Source organism: Rosa rugosa, chromosome 7 (genome assembly GCF_958449725.1).
Source record: "Rosa rugosa chromosome 7, drRosRugo1.1, whole genome shotgun sequence".
Taxonomy (NCBI): Eukaryota; Viridiplantae; Streptophyta; class Magnoliopsida; order Rosales; family Rosaceae; genus Rosa; species Rosa rugosa.
Genome location: NC_084826.1, coordinates 11745310 through 11768298, shown reverse-complemented (window position 1 = coordinate 11768298; position 22989 = coordinate 11745310). Strand labels below are relative to the sequence as shown.

At 41.8% G+C, this 22989-nt stretch overlaps 1 protein-coding gene and 1 non-coding gene across 2 annotated transcripts; both read left to right on the top strand.

Annotated features, from left to right (window-relative positions):
- Positions 1-1972: 1972 nt before the first annotated feature.
- TRNAR-UCG (transfer RNA arginine (anticodon UCG)) lies at positions 1973-2046 on the top strand. The gene has a single exon. It is a non-coding gene; the product is annotated as a tRNA-Arg (tRNA).
- Positions 2047-5867: 3821 nt separating this feature from the next.
- Positions 5868-6461, top strand: LOC133722836 (uncharacterized mitochondrial protein AtMg00310-like). Its single transcript, XM_062149700.1, has one exon. The coding sequence runs from the start codon at positions 5868-5870 to the stop codon at positions 6459-6461; it is 594 nt and encodes a 197-aa protein (XP_062005684.1).
- Positions 6462-22989: the final 16528 nt, after the last annotated feature.

Genomic DNA, 22989 nt, shown 5'->3' with positions numbered 1-22989 from the left:
GGAAGTGTTTCCCCTTTCAGCCTTCATGATACTTTGTCGTAATATTGATGGGGATGTGATTGAAGTACTTGAGGTGCTGCGCGCTATATATGTTGTTATACCCAATTCAAAATAACAAGACTTTCTGTCTCTCATTGCTATCGATCTGTGCCCACCAATAATTTTATTTCTTACATTAAATTCATTTTACATATGGGGGTCATCATTAACAATGATATTTCTAGCTCTTAATTACTAGAAAATTACAATTGCACCATTTTTTTTTTGTTTGTTAAATTATTAGAGGATATCACTTTGAATATAGTCTAAGCCTAACTCATATTCCTCATCCTTGAACTGCCTTTGCATGTTTAATTATGATCTTTTTTGTAGCTTAATTAAATACGCAGTAACAACATATATCCTGTACGTATTTGATCAACAGAAGAATTCGAGAATTGCCTGATATATAATATTACCAGACTTGAATCACCTTAACATTGTTCCCAAGTTATCGATTTCTTGACTTAAGGTTGGTGACTAAGTCACTAGAATCCTCGACCAAGGTTAATTTCATCACTTTCATGATAAGAAGGTGAAACCCTAAGGCCGGTGCCTACCCGTTCCCTTCCATTAATGGCATTGAATATTGGAGTGATCAAGTAATCTGACCTTGATCGACCGGTGGACATGTATATGCATCATAGCGTCTAATTGGGTCGGAAACTTGGTGTCCCGGACACGTGGGCCTAGTCTACTCGACGTTGAATTTTAGAGCTCCCCAGTAGTTAATGACAAGACTAGCTAATTCAGATAGTCCAATAACATACGTATGCGTATGCATCATACCAATAATAGTTAATGATACACGTTTAAAACTAATCAAAATCAGAAGGTTTCATGTAAGATTAGATATGTACCAATATGAGCGCCATGGATGTAGATTCCACAGATCTGATTTCTATCTGTACTTTGAGTGTATATCAAGCTGTACAAGTCTCTCGGAAGAATAGCTTAACTTGCTCAACTAATGGCTCTTTCTGCTGTGGGCCTGTGGCATCTAAAGAGTGTGATCATTATTCACTTGTAATTTCACTTAATAACTTTTTTTTTTTTCGTTAATCATTTAATATCAGTCAATAAAATTGATAAATTTATAGAGGCACGTACATCAGAAGTCAAAAACAACTGCATCAAATAACCTAACTTATAACCTGATGAAATTCCAAGTGCTAAAGGCCCTTGAACTATTGTGATTCATTTATAAATTCATTCGAGTGACATATAGTCATTCCTGTAAGCAAACAAAATTAGAAAAGCACTTGTCCACTTCAACGGGCCGAACAAAAGGAAATAATAATCCAACAACATGCCTTTATGGCCCAAATGAATTGGACAGCCCATTCCAAGATTCCACTAAAGTAAAAACACACATACAGAGCTGGTTCATTTGCAATCTAGTGGCTTTGCTTTACCTTGCGAGTATCGCAGGTCCTAGGTTCGATGACATTAGCACACAGTCGGAAATCCAGAAAAACACACATACAGATTCGTTGTATAATAAAAAATTATAAGTTGACACATGACTACATGAGATACTGCAATTGCATATTTGCATTGCAGCAGAAGTTTTTTCTGCCCACGTCAAATCCCCAAAAAACATATACTGTATGTCTATATAGACTGTATGTCTATATACTGTATGGCATATCGAACAAATTTGAAAATTAATATTGATATTTGTAAAAATTAGAAATTTTGAAGATATTTTAGTACATGTAGGCATGTAGAGTTTTCTTACCAAGTGTGTCAAAACACAGTGTTCCAAGACGACAAGCTATTACGTGAAGGACATATGGAAGCCTAATTAAGAGCCAAAAAAAGGTCAAAAATCTTAAACCATGTCCTCGTACTTCAGCGTGGTAATCGACTAATCGTGAATGATGACACGGACCGAGGAGAAATAAAAGAAGCAGCAATAGTATCCCAAAAAGACCGCATAGCGCAGTGGATTAGCGCGTTTGACTTCGGATCAAAAGGTCGTGGGTTCGACTCCCACTGTGGTCGAAATTCAATTTCATAATTATTTTCTGTTTTTTTTCTTCCCCAGTTATGTTAAGACCTCCTCCTTCTTCATTTTCTTTTTAATGTATTTTGTTAGAAACATAAGATTGCCAAATAACACGATAATCATAATGTAGATTATTGTAAAATTTCTGTTGTCCTGGGTGAAGGACTATAATGTGTGATAGTATCTAAGTGAGTTAATTCAAGTTTGAGGCCGATAAAGCCGAGTGTCTTCATATATTGTTAGGTTTTATTGATATTTCAAGCATTTCTTTTATAAGAACACTTGAGCGTCTTCAACACAATTTTTTTATACCTTACAATAATTGAATGCTACGAAAAACTACGGCTCTGGGAAGAAAACACAACCAATTTGCTTTCAGGGAACTCTTCCACTTTGTAACGAGCATAAATATTGTCTTTTCTAGTTATAGTAATATTTACTTGTAGAGGAAAAATACAAAGTTAAGATCTCATGCAAGTACTGTTATCAAGGTTCGAAAAATCGCTAGGCGCTAGTCGGGCGGTGGGCTGGGGAGGAGCGCCTAGGCGCCTAGGCGGGTGACTAGGCGGCGCCTAGGCGGTTTTTATTTTTTTAATTATTTATATAGCATGTAAAAAGATATATAAGTATTTATTATAAACTATAAATAAATATTTCAATTAAAAAAAGGTATAAATAAAGATATTCTAAAAAATATATATTTTATATCAATAGATTCCACTCATTCCAGTCAAACACATGACTTTAATCAAGACATCATCCATATTCAACGCAAACCCAACTGTCCCAACACATCACCCAACAGTTTCTCCTTTTTCAATTCCTTCTTATCTAAACCACCGCCTCTTTGTTTTGAATTCAAAGTCCAGCAATGGACTTTTGGCATGGAGAGCGTCTCTCTCTAAAAACTAGAGAGAGAGATTACTCTATGGAAAGCATGAGTTGAGGTGGGGCCCGGTTCATGGAATCTGGCAGTTTTTCAGGAAAAGTTGGTCACTGTTTGTCCCTCTGAGTCTCCTCACGAGGGTTGTTCGGAGTTTTTGGGGTTTGGGGTGTTCGATCTTGACGGCAATCTTGGTTTTCTACAAGTTTTCATCGTTTGTTAAAGGTTTTAATCTGGTTCTCATCATTTGTTGAAGGTTTTAATCTGGTTTTCATCGTTTGTTGAAGGTGTTGGTTTGGTTTTGAATGTTCTGTGAACTTTGCTATAGGTTCAAAGTTTTGATATGGGATGTTATGGCAGTTTGTTTATAATGGTTGTTGGTTCCCTTCACGGCGTTGATTTGTGAGATTCTTTCTTTGATTCAATCTCTTTGTGAGTGAATCGGTGGTGGTTTTTTTACTCTAGTTTTTCGGCTTCTTGGTGTTCCCCTCGTTGGATCTAGTTCGGTTTTGCCCTCTGCTTTGTCACGAGGGCTGTGGTCTGCTTGGGTTTGCTCAAACTCAGTAGTCTGGTGTGTAGTTTTGCCCGGTGGAGTTTGTCTTTGCAAGGGTGGTTCGTTTGCAGTTTATGGATGAGATGGAGAGCAGGTTTGCAGGCTCGCTGGTACTGTCCGAGAGGGAGGCTAAATGAGGCTGCTATGTTGGAACGTCCGTGGCATGGGGAGGGCCCGGACGTTCCGTGACTTGAAGGACTTCCTTTTCGTTCACAAACCGGATCTAATCTTTCTTATTGAGACGAAGATGACTGAGGCTCAAATGGGAAAGTTGAAGGCTCGTTTGAGGATGGATGGAGTCCTTTGTGTAGGAAGGAATGAAGATAATGGGGGTGCTCGCGGAGGTATGTGCTTGTTTTGGAATAATAAAGTGGTTGTTGATTATATTTCCTCTAGCTTTTATTTTATTAATGCAATGGTGACTTGGGAGGATAAGAAGAAATGTCGTTTTACTGGATTTTACGGGCATCCGGAGACTTCTCAGAGACACTTGTCTTGGGATCTATTACGTTCTCTGAGAAGAGTTTGTTCGGAACCGTGGTTATGTTGTGGAGACTTTAATGAGATCCTTGACTTTAATGAGAAGACAGGCGCTGTGCAGAGGTCTCAAAGGCAGATAGATGTTTTTCGACATGCGGTGGAAGACTGTGGGCTATATGAGTTCGCTTTTACCGGATTTCAGTACACTTGGGACAATAGAAGGAAGGGTGATGCAAATGTAAAAGAGCGCTTAGATCGAGGTTTCGGTAATCTCGCTCTGATTCAACAATGGGGTGGTATTTCTTGTCACCACCTAGTATCAATGTCTTCTGATCACTGTCCTTTGCTATTTGAAAATGATCCGCCGATGTCTAGAGGGGGAAATTGGAGAAGGAAGAGAAGATTCTTGTTTGAAGATATGTGGTTAACTCATGAAGGGTGTAGGGGTGTGGTAGAACGGCAATGGTTGTTTGGAGTTAATTCTGTTGTTGGTAAATTGGAACAGGTGGCGGGTGGATTAAAAAGATGGAATCAGGAAACTTTTGGTTCTGTTAAGAAGAAGGTGGCCTCTCTGCGTGAGGAGCTTGATGTCTTGCAACATCAACCTCCTACTTCTAATATAATTTGTAAAAGAAACGAAGTTGAATGTTTGCTTGATGGGGTTTTGGAGAGGGAGGAGTTGTTATGGAAGCAACGAGCTAGAGTTTCTTGGTTCAAATGTGGTGATAGAAACACCCAGTTTTTTCATCAAACGGCGAAGCAAAGAGGGAGATCAAATCGAATCTGTGGAATCTTGGGAGAAGACAATCGATGGAGGTCTGATGTGACTGATATTGGATGTGTTTTTGTCTCTTATTTTCGTAATCTGTTCACAGCTGGAGGGGGGTCTATGGATGAAACTATTTTTGAAGCTGTCACTAGTAGAGTGGATGCAACGTCCAAAAAGAGTCTTGATCAAGTGTATAGAAGGGAGGAGATTGAGCTGGCTCTGAAGGACATGAACCCTTCAAAATCTCTGGGTTCTGATGGTATGCCGGCAAGATTTTTTCAAAAATTCTGGAATATAATTGGTAATGATGTGGTGGATGTGTGTTTGCGTTTCCTTAATGGAGATGGTTCAATTGCTGAGTTCAATCATTCTCTTATTGCCTTAATTCCAAAAGTGCAAAACCCAAAGAAGGTTACGGAGTATCGACCAATTAGCTTATGTAATGTGGTGTATAAGCTAGTTTCGAAGGTTCTTGCCAATAGATTGAAGTCTGTTTTACCGGAAGTAATTGCTGAGAATCAAAGTGCTTTTATGTCTCAACGGATCATTCATGATAATATTATTGCAGCTTTTGAAATAATTCATTGCTTGAAGAGAAGAGGGAAAGATAGTCGCCAAAAGATTGCTCTTAAGTTGGATATGACAAAGGCCTATGATCGAGTTGAATGGGGTTTTTTGCAGCGTATGATGGAGGTTATGGGGTTTCCTGACAGATTTGTTTACCTAATTATGGATTGTGTTAAATCTGTGACTTATTCAGTTCTGCTGCAAGGAGCTCCTTTTGGTAAAATAAAGCCTTCGCGTGGTTTGAGACAAGGGGATCCTATTTCGCCGTATTTGTTTTTGATTGTTGCGGAAGGTTTATCAGCTCTGATCAGAAAAGCTGAGCGTGAACAACAAATTCACGGTGTTGCTATAGCTAGAGGTGCACCTTCAGTCTCTCATTTGTTCTATGCAGATGACAGTCTATTATTTTGTGATGCTACAGTAACAGATTGTATGGCTTTAAAGAATATTTTCTCTACTTATGAAGCGGCCTCGGGACTTTTAGATTAATAAAGATAAGTCGGCGATTTGTTTCAGTCCTAAGTCTCCAGCAGCTATAAAGGAAGCTTGCAGTGCTATTTTAGACATGCCGGTTGTGCCATGTCATGAACGTTACCTTGGCCTTCCAACTGTTTCTGGTAAGGACAAGAAAAAGTTATTTCAATCCTTACTAGATAGAGTTTGGAATCGGGTGCATGGCTGGGAAGGGAAGCTGCTATCTAAGGCTGGGAAAGAGGTACTTATTAAAACTGTGGCACAAGCAATTCCTAATTACACGATGAGTGTATTTCAGTTGCCGGCAGGGACTAGTGATGCGATTAATAAATGTGTAGCAAGATTTTGGTGGGGGAAGGAAGGTGGTAAGGGTATACATTGGCGGCGGTGGAGTGATCTATGTTTCAGCAAAAAGGATGGTGGTTTGGGATTTAGAGATTTATCTCTATTTAATCAGGCTCTATTAGGGAAGCAGGGATGGAGGTTAATGATGTATCCTGATTCTTTGGTTGCTCGTATGTTGAAAGCAAAGTATTTTCCGTGGGATGATTTTATGGAGGCTGAGCTTGGATCAAGTCCATCTTATTTATGGAGATCCTTTTTATGGGGTAGAGAGTTGCTTCGGAAGGGGGTTAGATGGAGAATAGGAGATGGGAAGGAAGTTAGAGTGTTTATTGATCCATGAGTGCCAGGTCTGCCCAGTTTCCGTCCAATTTTGAGGCAGGGTGCTCCTTTGTTCTTACGGGTTTCAGACTTGTTACACAATAACGGAGGCTGGAATATGGAGGCACTTAATTATTGGTTTACTGATGATGAGTGTGAGGCTATTAGTAGTATCACCGTGGGAGCTACAAGACGTCCTGATGTGTATATGTGGAATTATTGTAAGAATGGCAGATACACAGTGAAAAGTGGATATTGGCTAGCATGTGAGGAGAATAGAGAGGAGGCGATAAACATTGTTCTTGCTCCTAGAAATTTCTGGAAGCATTTATGGAAGCTCAAACTGCCTCCAAAAATTAATCATTTTCTATGGAGATGTTCTATGGGGTTTATCCCTTGTATGGAGGTCTTACTTTGGAAACAGATTGCTCATTCAGCGAGTTGTTTCAGATGCCAGCAGGGCAGGGAGTCGCCTGTACACGCAACATGGGGTTGTTCGTGCTGTGTTGCGGTGTTCGAAAGGGCGGGTTTTTACTCAAAGTTGTCATCTGGTCAGTTCCCTTCTTTTATTCATTTGTTACATCATGCTTTTTCTACTCTCGATAAGGAGGAGTTGCAGCTTTTTGCTGTGTTGTTGTGGTTAAATTGGCATGAGCGGAATAATTGTTATCATAAGGGAGCTGTTGTGCCTTCAGATATCATATATGAGAATGGGGTGAAGTTTCTGAAGTGTTTCAAAGAGGCTTTGGGCTGCCGGGCTGGAGTGGAAGTTAAGGCAGTGGAGGAGGTGGTTCCGGGTAGTTTACGGAGGTGGCAGGCCCCTAGCAGTGGTCAGCTAAAGGTTAATTGTGATGGAGCAGCAAATTTTAAGGATAGATGTTTTGGTGGTGGGACAATTATAAGGGATGAGTTTGGTTCCTTAATTGTGGCTGGTGGAAAAAATTTCCAACATCCCGTGTCTTCTTTGGTGGCTGAATTACTTGCTATCAAAGTTGGCCTGGATTTGGTGGTAGAACGAAGGCTTAGAAATATAATGGTGGAGTCTGATTGTTTGGAGGCTATTCATCTTCTTAACTCTAAAGAGAGATGTTTGGCTCCTGAGGGAGGTCTGGTTGAAGATATTCAAAATACTATGGCTCTTGTCAATATTTCTTCCATCTATCATGTTCGACGTGAAGGAAATACTGCTGCTCATGCAATTGCAAAGTTTGTAGCCCGAAATAATGGGCGTTATGTTTGGTTAGAGGATGGGCCTGATTGGCTCATGTCACTTATCTGTCATGATAAGACTTTAGCCGGTTTTCAGTTAGAGAATTAAGTACTGTTTCTCTTTCTGATTCTAGGGAGTTTGGAGAGTCTTCTTTGTGTCATTTTCTTGATTGTAATGTTTCTGTTTAAGGAATAAATCCTTTCTTCTTCTCAAAAAAAAAAAAAAAAACCACCGCCTCTTTTACTCACCTCACCCAATGTACTTAATTTATGAAAAAGGTGAAACCCAAACCCCAGTTGGAATCAACCCTCGGTCTTTTCCAGACAACAAAGCAAACGCAAAAGCAAAAAATAAAACCCTCGTCATTTCCCTCTCTCACTCATCATCATCATCTGCTCCTTGATTTTCTTCACTTCTGAGTTCTGCCCAGAAATCATCTGCAGAAAAATGAACTTGGGCAACCCCAATAACCCAAATGCTCCCTCACCACCATGCCACCACCACCTCAACTCAACCTCCAACAAGCCTTCACCTCCCTCCAAACCCACTGCTCTGGTTTCCTCCACCACCTCTCTCATCTCCCTCTCTTCAACCCCAACCCTTCTTCTCTCCAAACCCACCTCCAATCAACTCTCTCCAACCTCCAAAACCAAGCCAAAAACGCTGAAGCAAGCCAAAAACGCGGAGGGGTGAAGAAGCTGAAGCAGCTGCCGGTTGAGATGGTGGAGGAAGAGTTGATACTGGGAGATGCCCAACCGCCCAGCCGCCCAGTCCGCCCAGGCGCCCGCCTAAAATCCCAGCGCCCAGAAGCTCCGATTATGCATTATTCGAGGCGGAGAGGTGCCGTCCAGCGCCTAGGCGGGCTGGGCGGCCGCGTTTTAGAACATTGACTGTTATATATAGAAGAAAATATCACTACAATTAAAGCTGTTATTGGCGTACGAGTAACTGTTTTGACCGTTTCGATCAAAACCTTAAACTCAGCTTCTCAACCTCACAGCTTGTTGTTCCCCAATTTCACATGCAGCCTTGCTCGAAAACCCTAAACTCAACCTAATTAAACCCTAATTCTAATTCAAGGTGAAAATCTTCGAAAACCCTAATCCAATTCAGTGAATTGTCAAAATTCTTCTCTAGTTCATCAGGAAAGATGAACTCTGATTCCTTGCTCATTCTTCGTAAGGCAGTAATGAGATTGTGGTCGCTGAATAAACTAGAGGTGATGAACATGAACAAAATGCTGAAACACCTTCTCCGAGTCCAACATTGACAACTTGTGCTTTGAAACAGAAAAAGGAAGAAGAAGTTTGAGCCTGTGAAGAGTCATACAAGAAAGAGGGAGAAGAAGATAAAGACAGAAAGGTCAATGGTGTGGATACACTTCACCAAATTCGACCAGCCATTAGTGGAGATCGTTTGGAAATGATAAGGTAGTCGGCAATACAAAGTGAGCTCAGTGTAAGTACTGCCCCACTCATTTAGCTTGTGATTTTAGGAACAATGGTACTAGTTCACTTAGGAAACATATAGAGCTGGTTTGCAAAGCGTACCTTGGTAGGAATAACTTAGAAGATAGTCAACATCTCTTAAGTAGTAATGTCTTAGATCAAAAATCTACTTTATTTTCAAGGCAATGGTCAAAATAAGCATGTCTAGATGCTGCTTATGTGATGATTGTGTTGGATGAATTACCTTCTAGTGCTGATAAAATGCCAACGTTTAGGCATTTTTGTAAGGTAGCAATACCAAGGTGGGAAGTACCTTGTAGAAAGATGGCAGTAACAAATTTTGTGCGCATGTATGATGCCAAAAAGGAGACACTAAAAAAGGAATTAAGGTCACCTTCTGTCTGTTTGACAACAGACACATGAACCTCATGTTAAAACATAAACTATATGGTAATCACTGCACATTTCATAGATTGTGGGTGGAATATATATGCACAAAAGATTGCTTAATTTTTGTGTAATACCAAACTACAGTGGCAATATCATAGGAAAGATTCTACAAACTTGCTTGGTTGAGTGGAACTTAGACAGGGTATTGACTATATAAATGGACAATGCATCAGTAAACAAGGTTGCGCGCCATAGAGTACCTTAAGAAAAAAATGAGTGGATGGCCAAGGAAACCAATGTTTGAAGGGAGGTTTATGCTTGTGAGATGCTTGGTTCACATTATAAACATTATTGTGAGGTCTAGTCTACATATAATGGATAGGTAAGTGGCTAGCATTATAAATGCTATTAGATATGTGAGGAGTTCAGGACAAAAACTTGATGCATTTAAGCTCAGTGTTGAGAAAGAGAAGTTAGAGTATAGGAAAGTATGTGTGTTAGATGTGCCGACAAGGTGGAATTCCACTTTCATTATGTTGGACACAACTTTAGAATTACATAGGGCTTTTGATAGAATTGCAGAGAAGGATGTGAAATATCTGAGCGATTTTGATGAAGTGTTGGATTATAATTCATATACGTATTTGTGTCATAAAACATGGAAATTACTTGTTCTAAAGTCTAATTAGATGTTGACTAATCCAATTCCATTATTCCCCTAATCTTGTACTTTTGCTTAACTTTTGTGTTAAATATTTATCATGCTAGGAAATGATGGAGAAGCATGGAAATACACTAAAAAGTCAACCTTAGCACATTTTCCTACTCCGGTTAGGGGAAAGCAAGCTAGGCAAGAAAGAAGAGGCGGCAGCCTGATCAAAAGAACTCCAAATGAGTTGAAACTTTCCAGATCCATTCTAGACATCCTAAGGGTCATTTATTATGCAGAGTTCAAGAGCTAGTTTGGAATGGAAGGCCTTCAAAAGATCGGTCCAAATTTCTGACTAAAAGAAGAAAACAGCAAAATAGGACCTGTACGGATTCCGACAGCATTTACGGCTAAAACAAGGTGAACTAAGCTCTGAAATTTTATCATGATGATCTACACTTATCGAGGAACATTTGGTATGAAGAAGTCGAAGGCTAATTCCGAAGTCTCGGTGAAGATTCAATTGAAGAAAGCTTCAAAGATGTATCCTAGTCAAAACTTGGCAGTTTGACCTAGAACCTTTTTTGAGTGGATTTCTTGTGCATTTTTGGAAGGTCTCTATGATGCTGAAATTATCAAGGAGAGCCCTAGAAAAATCTTACAAGACTATGGCAAGGTCTCTATCCAACATATTATCATTTGGATAATAGGCATCCCTTGCACACTTTCTCTTCCATGCTTGTCATCTTGACTTTGGTGACCCAAAACCACTCCAACACTCTTCATTTTCATGCTTTCATGCATAATAAAGAGAGCTAGTTGCTCCTCTTTTCTCCCTTAGCCATATTTTTCTACTCTACTCTCTTTAATAGCTCATTATTACTTCCCTCTTTTTACTCCATCTCTTCCATACATTTTTCTCTTATTTTTAGGATCTATTACCACTCTCTTACTCCACCTCCATGCTTCTTACAATGCTTGAACTGCTATCTTTACTTCCATTCATCATTTTACTCCTCTCTCTTTTCTCTATATAAGCATCATTTCATTACACTTTTAAACCATCACCCATTCCACCCCATTACATCTTTTTTCTCTTTATCTCCACAACAAAACCTCCATCTCCACCTCCCAAAATCCAAAATCCAAACTCATAATATCCATACTTCTCAACCTCCATCACCACCACCACAAACTCCATCACCACCACCACTACTCCATCACTACCACTTAAAGTTAGCCAAAGAAGCATCATATCTTCATCACAATTTCATTCATCACCAACAAAGAAGTTCATCATCCATCCATTCCAACATCAAGGAGGATTCAAGGAGCATTGAAGGAGGAAAACAAGGGAGGAGCTACCCATTGATTTGTCAAGCTTCAACCAGTTCATTCTTTCCTTTAACTCTTTAATTTACGTACCTTGATGTATATTATAGATTTGATGCTAATTTGTATGATTATGAGGGAGTAGTTACTTTGTTGGGGCTACGGTTGAAAGCCCTAGCCAATCTTGTATAAATTGATGTTATAATATGATGTGATGCAATTTTCTTTAATATGCCTACATGCTAGTTCAAGAGTTGAATGCATATGCAAGACTTTACCACTTTGAGTATGTGTGTTTGTATGTCATGATATAATTTTTAAAGATTGGTAACCTTTGAATGTTAAAGCATGAAAGCACACTAGGTGTGCATGTAGGGGTTGTGAATTACAATCACTTAGAGATAAGCTTGGTTGGTTTGCATGATTTCTTCATCTCCAAACTTTATGCACTTAGGGTAATGCACTAGATACCTTACCGGCTTGAAATACATGATTCAAGTAGTTAAGTACTACACCCGAGAGGGGTTGCTTGATATCACAAAAGGAGCATGTCCTTTGTCATACTCAAGAGGGATGCAGGGAGAGAAATTGGTTAATTAATTTAGCATCATTTATATTGAAATGCATCAATACTTGCAAGGCAGATTAGTGGTAGACAATCTAAATCCTAACTTTCATCCATTTGATCACTAGTTTAGTTTAGAATAATTTAGTGTATATTTGAGCATCTAGTTGTTTTCAATTCAAAACTATCTTCAAAAACCAAAATCAAATCACTACTCCATCTTGCACATACTCACCATGAGCCTAGATTCCTTGTAAACTTAGGTTTGTGATTGTACATTTTCATATTCTAGCTCTCCTTAGGTTCACACCCTAACCAGTGAAAGAAATCCAATCCTCTGGGTTTGACAACCTCTCTTAAATCCCTATACTATTACTTATACCCCTTGTACTTGAGGGTGGCTATTTGGCTAACATGAAGATGAAGAGTTGGTTGATGAATATGAAGAAGTTGAAATTACTCAAAGTAGGCAATAAGACAACCTACGAAGATGGTAGGGCCCCCAATTGAAATAGATTGGGAGAAAGCAACTGTTTTTCTGAGGTTTCTAAAGGTTTTCTATGATGTTACAGTGAGTGTGCGTGCACAACTTCACCCTACATCACACAAAGCCTTCCATGACATAGTTACAATCAAGGTAGAGCTGGATGAGCTGTTTCATAAGCACATAAACAATCAATCAAGTGATAGTGATAAGATTTTGTTTGGTATGGCTAACAAAATGAGTAACAAGTTCAAAAAATACTTTGGATCACTATAAGACATCAATAAGCTTTTTCCTGAGCACTTGTCTTAGATCCAAGGTATAAACTAAAAAAATTTGAGAGAATGTGTGAAACAATGCTTGCCATGGACATGGAAGAGATTAAGAGGAAATCAGAGGAAGTGAAAGAGCTTGTTGTAAATTTGTGCGACCTTTATGCATATTCTAATGGTGATCATAGTGCACAAAAGAAAAAGAAAAAAGTGGTGGGAGAGGGTATGCAGTACACCAAGACCAAGTGTTGGCAAATGAGGAGGAGGACTAACAGGGAAGAGGGCTGCTATGCTAGTAAATTGGAACAAGCAGCTTGAAGGTGAAGCAATGGTGGTTGGAAGAGAGGTTGATAGATACTTGTAGATTCCATAGAAAAGCTTGAAGAAGATGAAGATTGAAAGATTTTAGATTGGTGGAAGGTTAATGGTTCAAAGTATCCTAACTTGCAAGCTGTGGCAAAGGATGTTTTAGCAATCGAAGTCTCCACAGTGGCTAGTGAGAGTAGTTTCGGCACAGGAAAGAGGGTAATTGATCCACTCAGGAGTTCTTTAACTCTTAGAACAGTTGAAGCCCTCATCTACCTCCAAAACTAGTTCAAGTTTGATGCAATTGTTTGGCTCCAATTTTGCTGCAGCTGGTCAACAGTCTCTTTTCTTGCGCGGGCGTGCCAGCACCGTTCGGGTGCGGTCGTCGGGGGTGTCCCTTGACCTGACTTCTTTCAAGCAATTGTGGACGAGGAGAGCACCAACCTCGTCGTGGGATTCTTTGTGCCTCGTGGCGAGGACTTTTGCTGAGCTTCTTGTTAACACAATCGATACTCAATATTGTAGATCGAGCAGAGCGACATCACCGGGAAATGTTGAGATCTTGCTAAAGCGTGACTTTAGCTTGGCTGGGTTGCTAGGGCGTTACCCTTGCTTGGCTGGTTCTGTAACCGTTGTGGTCGCGGCACTACCGTCAGCTCCCGAGGAGACTAGGACCGAAGCACGTTGACAGAGGGTTTGGTGGCACTGAAGGTCGGCTTCTGAGAAGACTAGGACTAGGAGTGTGATCACCGCTAAGAGAAAGAGAAGGAGAGGAGTTGCTCTTAGAGAGGTTTGCTCTAGAGAGAACTTAGATCATCTTAGAGATGTTGTTGTTGAATGTGAATGTGTGTTTTAGAATGAGAAGAGAAAGTGTTTATATAGGGAATGTTTTAGAATGAGAAGAGAAAGTGTTTATATAGGGAAGAAAAAGAAGAGTGAAATGATGAGTGGAAGAAAAATAATGAAAGTGGAATATGAAAGTGATTTGTAAAATATGGAAAAGATAGAGAAATGATGAAATGAAAGCAAGGCATGAAGGTGCAACAACATGGAAGTGATGATGATCTATTAAAGAGATTGTCTTGAAAAATATATCCAAGGAAAAGAAGAAAAGCATCTAGCTTTCTTCATGTGGGTAGGAAACATGAACATGTGAATATTGAGCTGGTTTTAGGTCAGTTTCTGCCCCTTTATTCCTTCAATTATTTCTCCAACAAGACTTCAGAATGAGCTTTCGACTTCTTCATAAAAAATGTTCCACTATGAGTGTAGATCACCCTGGTAAAATTTCAGATTTTTATTCCATGTGGTTGGGCCGAAAATGCTGCTGGACCTCTTACAGGTCCATTTTTCCAGTTTTGCTTCTGTAGAAAATTGGGCTGATTGTTTGAAGGCCTTCCACTCAAAAAAATCTCTTGCACTCTTCATAAGAAATGATCCTTGGGCTGTCTAGAATGGATCTGGAAAGTTTCAGCACATTTCGATTTCATTTGGTTAGTCTGCCACCCATCCTTCCTTGTCTAGCTCGGTTTTTCCTAGCCGAAGTAGGAAAATGTGCTAAAGTTGACTTGTCATACTTCCATAGTAGGCTTTATTTAGCCTCTAAATATATATTTCGAGCTTGTCGACAATATATAGCTTGAGCCACTGATATTGGCTCAATTTCTCCAAGACGTGCCTTGTCAGGCCAAAATGTTCATTTTGGGTCCAAACATTGCCCCCCAGACCTCGAAGTCAAAGGTCCTCGTCTTGACTAAAGAGGTCTTGAATCAACACTACTCTTATAATGTCGTTGCTTCAAAGTCGTTGTTCCATAGCCACTTGTATTGGCTTGACTGTTTCCATATAGGCCTCTAAATAGGCCATAAAGCTTGAATACCACTACTGAATTGCCTTTGGCATGAACTGACGCTTCATTTGCCAACTTTATTACCCCCCATGGATCTAGCGAAACTTGGGCAGGTTGTAGGCAATCAAAACTTTAGCGTGCCCCCCATGCGAAGGAGACTGCTTTTGATCGCGAATGAGGATCCTTCTCTTCCTTGGTGGTAGCTTCGCCATGTGTATAGCAAAAAGTATCTACCTTGTTTGCTGGCTCTCTGTTGATTTTTTCAAATGTAGGTGTTGGAGCCGCTTTCCTGGCTAGATCAAGGCCTATAGTACTTGGCGAAATAAGATGCAAAATAGCAAACTGTTTGCTTTCATTTAATCCTTCGCGAGTCTTATGCCAAAGAGGATGATTGGATCATGGCTATCGTCATCATGACGTGTGACCAATTGAAACCACCATATTTTGCTGCAACTTTAGCATCTAAAACCGCATCGGTTTTGATCATGTTTTAAAAAACATCAGGCCACTATGCTGGCCCTGCGGTGGTAGGAAAAGGTGGAATATCTTCACTGTCGCCTTAGATGCGATTCTCAAGATGGAATAATGACTCATTAATTATCAACTAGGGCCACTTACTGGCCCAGCTAATAAATTAATCTCCAAACATATTTGAGCTATAAATCAAAGCGTATTGGAGAAGTATTCCTTGCGACCTAGAAATGGCATCCAAGAAACCATTCGTTATCGATCAGGCAGATGAAATCACTGAGAAAGCCGCATTCGCCTGGCGAACTAACATGAGTGTTCGATGTAGAAGTCAGAACGGAGAGGAGAGAAGTCGACTGATGGGCTTTGGTAGCGGTGATAGTCAAGCGAGTCTGGGTCCGACACCTCGCGATCGTTTGCCAGATGATGCTATGGCCTATTATGGGCTTCCCATCCGCCGTCCCATAGCGGCTCTTCGGCAGGTGCCTGGTGATTTTAGCAGTTGGGGACCAAGGAGGAAAGTGGGCTACTGGCCTACCGTCGCTCCCGAGGAAAATATTTGGTATCAGGAGGTCCGAGCGAGAGATTTGGCCCGATGGGATGCGGTGGGTATCACCCAAACCATCGATCTATGCTTCTGTCTTCCCAATAATACTAGCCCTGCACCGCTAGCTGCCGCTCTTTGCTTCTGGAACACCTCCAGCAATACATTCGATTTCCGGTTTGGGCAAATGAGCATAACTCTGCTGGATGTTCTTACCATCACGGGGTTGCCCATTGACTTTGACCCCTATGTGCATGGTCAGTTTGATGGCACTCAATTTTCTTTGAGAATGGATATGGCTGGTCGAGGGCATCACAGCAGATCCTACCCATCCTGGCGCGAATATTACTGCACTCGGCGTGACCATACAGGAGGTATCGCATTCCTGGAATTCTGGCTTTGCAAATTTATCTTTTGCACTTCTTCCAACAAACCTACTGGACCTTGGAATTCTCTGGCCACTGCTCTCTACAATGGTATTTGCGTTGGCCTTGGGCAACCTGTATTGGGTGCGTTATATCGCTCCCTTTATAGAGCCGTAATGCGCCCATTTGATACCGAAATTAGTGGCCCCTTCTGGATCCTTGCCTTTTGGCTGCAGATTTATTTCCCTCTCTTCCGTCGCGGTGATATTCCAAAGGAACCTCCAGTTGATTCCCTTTTGGGGAACTGGCTTTGCCGCAACGTAAGGTATCGAGCTCCACCCTACTCCGAGTGTTTTATTTACTTGTACTTGCTGGGAGAGATGCCGGACCCAAAAATAGTCCTTTCTAGGCGATTCCCTCCTCCCCTTGATGATGGCTTTCTGCCCAGTGGACGGGATCATAGCGAAAGAGCCTTCCTGACCTTTCGTCGCGCCATCTCCTGCTTGGATATTCGTCTTGCCACTGAACGCGTAAGTTATGAGCTCTATGCCCCTAACCATTTTGCTCGCCAATTTGGGTTGGCCCAGTTGGTACCCTGGCCTCTGGTTGATTCTGCCAATTACTACACCTCTTGGCGGAGATTATCCCCACCTGGGTCTGCCCCCTTTCAGAGTCAGTTTACTTTGATAGTGATTCCCCCTTGGGTCAGAGCGCTGTACCCCCTCAACGATGTCGACGATGATTATGCTGATTGGTGGAAAGAAGTGTCCGTGAACTGTTGGGACCTGCCACATGACGAACTCTTCGTCCTGATCTTTCGTGGCATGAGTAGTCCTGGTCCGGAGGACCGCAAGATTCTTGAGCGCTTCTCCAACCCTGCAGCACAACCCCCGCGACCTATTCTACCTTCTCGCTCATCGCGTCCAGGGATACAAATCCACGAGCCTAGGGCAACAGTAAGTTTTTGTCTTTCTTCACCATTCTTTTTTCTTGTGTTGATTTTCTCGCTCTTATTCCTGAGTGTGTTTTGCAGCAAACTACCTGGAGCAGGATAGCCTCTGTTCAGGCGGGGAAACAAAAGGCAATAGCAGAGGAGACTTCTGAGGGAGAGTCTTCGCATGATGAAGATCCCGCTGAGGTAATTTAGTTAAGAATGATCCCACACTTGTATATTTGGTGCTTCCCCCCTTTTTGAGTTATGACTCTTTTCTCATACAGGCCACTGCTGTCTTTGCTTGCAAACGCGATCGAGCTCAATTCGTCGAAGAGAGTTTTGAAGATGACGAACCTCTGGGAATGCGATTGGTAAACTCCGACCCCGTCTTATCCTTTTTAAATTTTAGAATCTGGGCAGGATCTTCACTATGTATCTTTTGACAGGTCCGTCAAAGGACCACTAATCCCTCTCGCCTAAGCGAGGCTGGACCCTCAACCACTGCAGAAAAGTCAACTTTCTCGCTAGTTCAAGCATCAACTAACCCCGTGGCGCCTCTTCCGTCTCCCACATCTACAGAGCATCTGCAAGGTCCTACCATTCTAATAACGATCTCCGATGACGACTCCTCGGAGCATGAAAGTGTGGAAAGCCACTCTGAGGATTCTGCCGCTTATGAGGAACTGATGACGACAGAGATTCTCGCGGCACTAAAGGTCCAAGAGGTGAATGAAGTGAGGCCTCTTCCTCTTGGTGACCACGTACCAGATATTGACCCGACAACTCGAGAGGTAAGCCACTGTTGGCCAATGCTTTCCATTTCCCTTTTGATCCAACCCCACTCTCTGACATTTCTGAATCTAACCAGGATTCTGTTTGTACCGAGGAGGTGGCTACAAACGCTGAGGGTCCTATCGGTCGGACAGTCGCCCAAGAGATGAAAAATGATACTGACGGTGGTGGTGCCCCCCAAGTCTTGCGAATAAATGAGACAACCGTCGAAGCCGAGGGCCCTGTGCTTGAATCTGCTCCACTTGCCCATGGTGAGCCGTGAGTTGAGTTTCCAGATTCTCCCGCGGCTGAAGGGACAGACCAACCTATTGAAGATGAAGAAACTGAGGAAGTTGTCCACCCTTTTGCATTGGTGGTTCGTGATCCTGCGGCGCCTTCGCCGCCTCCTACCAGATTCGAGAGATTGATGAGGGTGTTAGAGGTAACTCCTCCTTCTGCTGTGGATGAGGCTAAGATGGTGCTTCACGAACATCTGGGTCCTCAGGTATTGGAGACTGACATCCTCTCGTGAGTCTTGGAAGCCCTAAGGTATCTTTGCCAGGAGAAGGCATTGACCCTGCAGCAATTTAGTGCCATTGACGATCTGCTGAATGAACTTGGTGAGGCCCGCCAACGTCAACAGGCCGCGAACGCCCAGGCTCACGACACTCGAGAGGCTTTGAATAGCCTCTCTCGAGAAATGGACATCTCTCGCGGTATTTTAAATGAGCGAACCAACCGCCTGCGGGAACTACAAATCCAAAGGTCCGACTTCAAACTTCGGATCGAGGACCTCCATACCGGTTTAGCCTTTGTTGAAAACGCGATTGCTACAGAAGAAGCCCAACTCGATGAACCTCTGGCTGCTTCTGAAGAAATGGGCCGCAACCTGGCCCATCTCAGAGAACGGGCCACTCAGGCCGAAGCTAGTGCTATTGCGGCGAATCTCCGCGTGGAGGAACTTTGCTTGAAATTGAGCTTCATGGGCCAATCTCTGTAGGCCCCCTCGAAAACTGTTCGGTCTCCTTACACGTCAATAATTCATTCTTTTCCGAGATTTAAGGCATTAATCACTCGTTGAAAAACAACGGTCGTGAAAAAATAATCTCGTGAATAGAACAATTACCTCCTCGAAAACCGTTCGGTTTCCCCACATGCTATTAATTCTCTAATAATAGCTAACTCCTCAAAAACCACTCCTCACATGCTGCTAATCCCTTTTTTCTCGAGATTTGGAATCACTAATCTCGATTTATTGACATCGGTTTTGAAATAGAGTTTCATTCAAGGGTGGGGATTTGCCTGAATTCCCTATAAATAGTTGTATTTCGGGAAGGGAATACTCACAACAATTTTTCTGAAATATTCAAGAAATGGCCTTTCAATCCTTGCTTCTTTTTCTCCTTCTTCACAAATCTTCCCCTCATGAAATGACCTTTAGCCTCTAAATTTTAGGCTTTATGGCGTAATCTTAAGCCTGAGTTAGGCCTCATGGCGTAATCTTAGGCAACCCCTTGTTTCGTCTTTCTGGAGTTATGCAACAAAAATGCTAGGCTTCAGATTGGTTTAGAAACACGAGGGGGCTCCAAGTGTGGGATCTCCGGTCATGTAAGATCATTTTTTGAGAAAATCCCATACGCGGAGCGAAACGGGGAGAGGGAGGACGGCCACTCTGAGGTTCATCTTTCCTCCTCTGTTTCCTTTCTTCTGGACCTGGCCCGTGTTGTGCCCTCCAGATGGAAGGGGCTTTGGTTCTCACCTCCTTCTCCCCCTTTCTCTTCTTGATAGAATCTTGGAGGGATGAGAAGGGATGGACTCTTTGAAGGAATGGGTTCAAGCTACAGAATGGCTGTTCCTGTACTTCACGTCCAGCTAATGGTGGTTACCAAGGCTAAAGGGGGTGCAGAGACTCAAGCTGATATTTGGTTCCTTCACTCTCTGCCCCTCCAGGAGATAATGGCGCGGCTCAACCCGGCGTTGGATTCCATAGCTGCTTCCACTTGAGAAAAGATTTAGAAGATAATCCGAAGATTCTTGTTTTGTATTCTAGCCACTTTTGGCTTTGTAATGAATGTATTGCTTTTGGCCGCAAAACCACTTTATGAATACAATAATATTTTCTTATCCTGATATCCAAATATCCGTGAGAAGCCAATAATTGTGTCTCGCAAGGCCCCAAATATAGGCCCCCATAGTTGTATATTGAAAATAATATGAACTTTTAAAATATGCTCCGCGTCAAAAAGAGCCTCGTGGCGAGGTTTTTGAGGACATATGTATCTTTTGGATCCACTTGCTGGCTCCCAACTCAAAACTCTTAGCGACAATAACTCCTTCTTTTCCGAGATTTAAGACACTAATCACTCGTTGAAAAACAACAGTCATGAAAAATAATCTCGTGAAAAGAACAGTTACCTCCTCGGAAACCGTTCGGTTTCCCCACGCGCCAATAATCCATTATTTTCCGAGATTTAAGGCAACTTTAATCACGCTTTACTGACACTTAGTTTGTCTCTTCTCTTTGACCGTACATCCAAGGGTGGATATTTGCATGCCTATATCTTTCTCCACATTATAAACCCAAATTTCCAATCCCAAAATCATATCATCAACTCGAATATTTCTAACAGCAATTACTCATCATCATCACTCTTCAATTCTCGCATTCTCTCAATCCATCACCAATGGAACCACAAACCCAGCAACCAACCGTGGATGGAGGAAGCAACAAAGCAGCCGGGAGTAGTGCTAACATGTTGCGGGGGCGGAACAGGTGGAATCCCACTACAGATCAGATAAGAATCCTCAAGGAGCTTTTCTACAATAAGGGAGTTAGGTCCCCAACTATAGAGCAGATTCAGAGGATCTGTCTCCAGCTGAAATGGTACGGCAAGATCGAGTTCAAGAACGTCTATTTTTGGTTCGTGAACCAAAGGGCTCGGGAGAAGCGGAAGAAGAGGTCCACTTCGGATGTTCATGTGCCCATGCAAAGATCAGGGCTTGTTGGTGATGACAATGGTACCAATTGGAAACCTGAGGATCAGTATATTAACTTCGGATCTTCTGCATCTGCTTCTGCTTCTTCAGCTGGTGTGATTGCTTTTAACGGGCAGATGGGGAACTATGGTGGTTATGGATCTATGAACATGGAGATTGAAACCCTTCCTCTGTTCCCCATGCATGGTGAGGACATCTTTGGCAACATGAAGACTACTTCTGATGGAGGTGGCGGTCACGGTGGTGGCTCTTACATTTCCCTTGAGCTCAGCCTTTCCTGCGAGGGCAAAGCTGGAAAAAGTTTCTGGAGCCGCTGACTCGGCTTAGTAACTTTGCGAGTGTAGGAACACTTAGAATTGCCCCCTAAGAGTTGTATTTATGACTTTTTAAATTTTTTTTTTTTAATTTTATTTTATTTTATTATTTTATATATATATATATATATATATATATATATATTTTTTTTTTATTATTATTTTTTTTTTTATAAGTAGTTGAATTCAATAAGACAATGTGAATCAAGGTTTAGACATGCGGCCCAAGTATAGTCGCCTAGACACAAATTTTCTTTCAAATCCTTTGGGCAACCTTACTGAAATGGCCAGGTGGGGGAGGGCGAACAAGAGAGACAGAATCCATTTTGGCATGAGCTACTCCCACATAGTGGTTTAGGCCCATTTGCACGCACTTCTGGATTCAAGAACCTGTCATGAACGTTGTCCCCTTTCTAGACACCATTTCACATAGGCTATACTTACTAAGATGAGAAAGGTCATAAGTGTGAAGACAGTTCAACAAGTGTTAATAAAAGCCGCCCTTAACCTTAAGGGACCTGAACTAGGCACCAATAAGGAGTTTAGGCCAATATTAACAAAAGAGACTTCACCTATTCCGTTATGATTCACAACCCCTTTACCAAATTCAACTTCTTCTTTTTTTTTTCTTTTTTTTTTTTTTTTTTTTTTTTAATGAAAAGAAAAATAGAAACGAAAAATTAACAAAAAATTAAAAGCAAAGAAAGAAAGAAGCTAGCAACACTATGTTTGGCTAACCTCTAGAAGACCACGGGGGAGGCCATCTATGCTTCATTCCAAGCTCCGATGTATCAAAATTTGTAGGGTAAAAATCCCTCCTGTGAGAGCTTGTAGGAAAATAACAAAGATACTTCGCGTTGAAGAATTTGGAGGAATTTGGCTCGTGAGAGGGGTAATCTTGCCCCCCAAGTATCTTTGTTGGTTGGAGAAACAAGATCTTCAATTGCACTTTTGGCGATGAAGATGTTCCAAGATCGGCTTTGTTGCCAACTACCATGTCATAGAACATGGTGTCTTCAGGATTAGCCACAGATTGGCCATTATAGACGACCACTTGCTGGTCTGAATTCTCCACGTCAAGAGCTTCACTTGCTGGATAATTGTCAACAAGAGTTAACTTGTATTGATGATACTCAAATTTACAGTTGCGAAGGACAACTTGGCCACTAAAATAATTGTTCTGGCCATTCATGCAACGTGGGTTGTAGATGTGCCCTCCACATATATCAAAGCCACCGCTTGGCCTTGAAGAATATATGAAGAAATTCAAGTTGAATTGATTAATAAAGCCACAGATTGGCTTCTGTAGGCCACAACTTAATTGATAATTAAGTTGGCCTTCTCCATGCACAGCCTCTGTATAAGGCTGTGACTCACCAGTGAGACCCTTAGGTTGATTGCCACCTATAGGCAAGTTAGTCTCAGAAATAACCTCTTCGCGAGCAGCTTCTTGATGTTCCAATTTGTCTTGATGCGAACTGACTTGAGTAGCCAAGCTGGAACCTTCTTTGCACAAGGTCGCGAACTTCGATGAGGTCTGTTTGTGCTGGGTCGCAACGACATTCATCGACTGCTGGTGGTTTTCTTTTGCTGGTTGGGTCACGTCGGCCAGCTGCTCCCAAGTCTGCCACGGATCTTGTTGGGCTGATTGG

Bases quoted from the DNA above. Each gene is read 5' to 3' on its own strand.
- LOC133722836 (XM_062149700.1), top strand. From the start codon at position 5,868: ATGCCGGTTGTGCCATGTCATGAACGTTACCTTGGCCTTCCAACTGTT.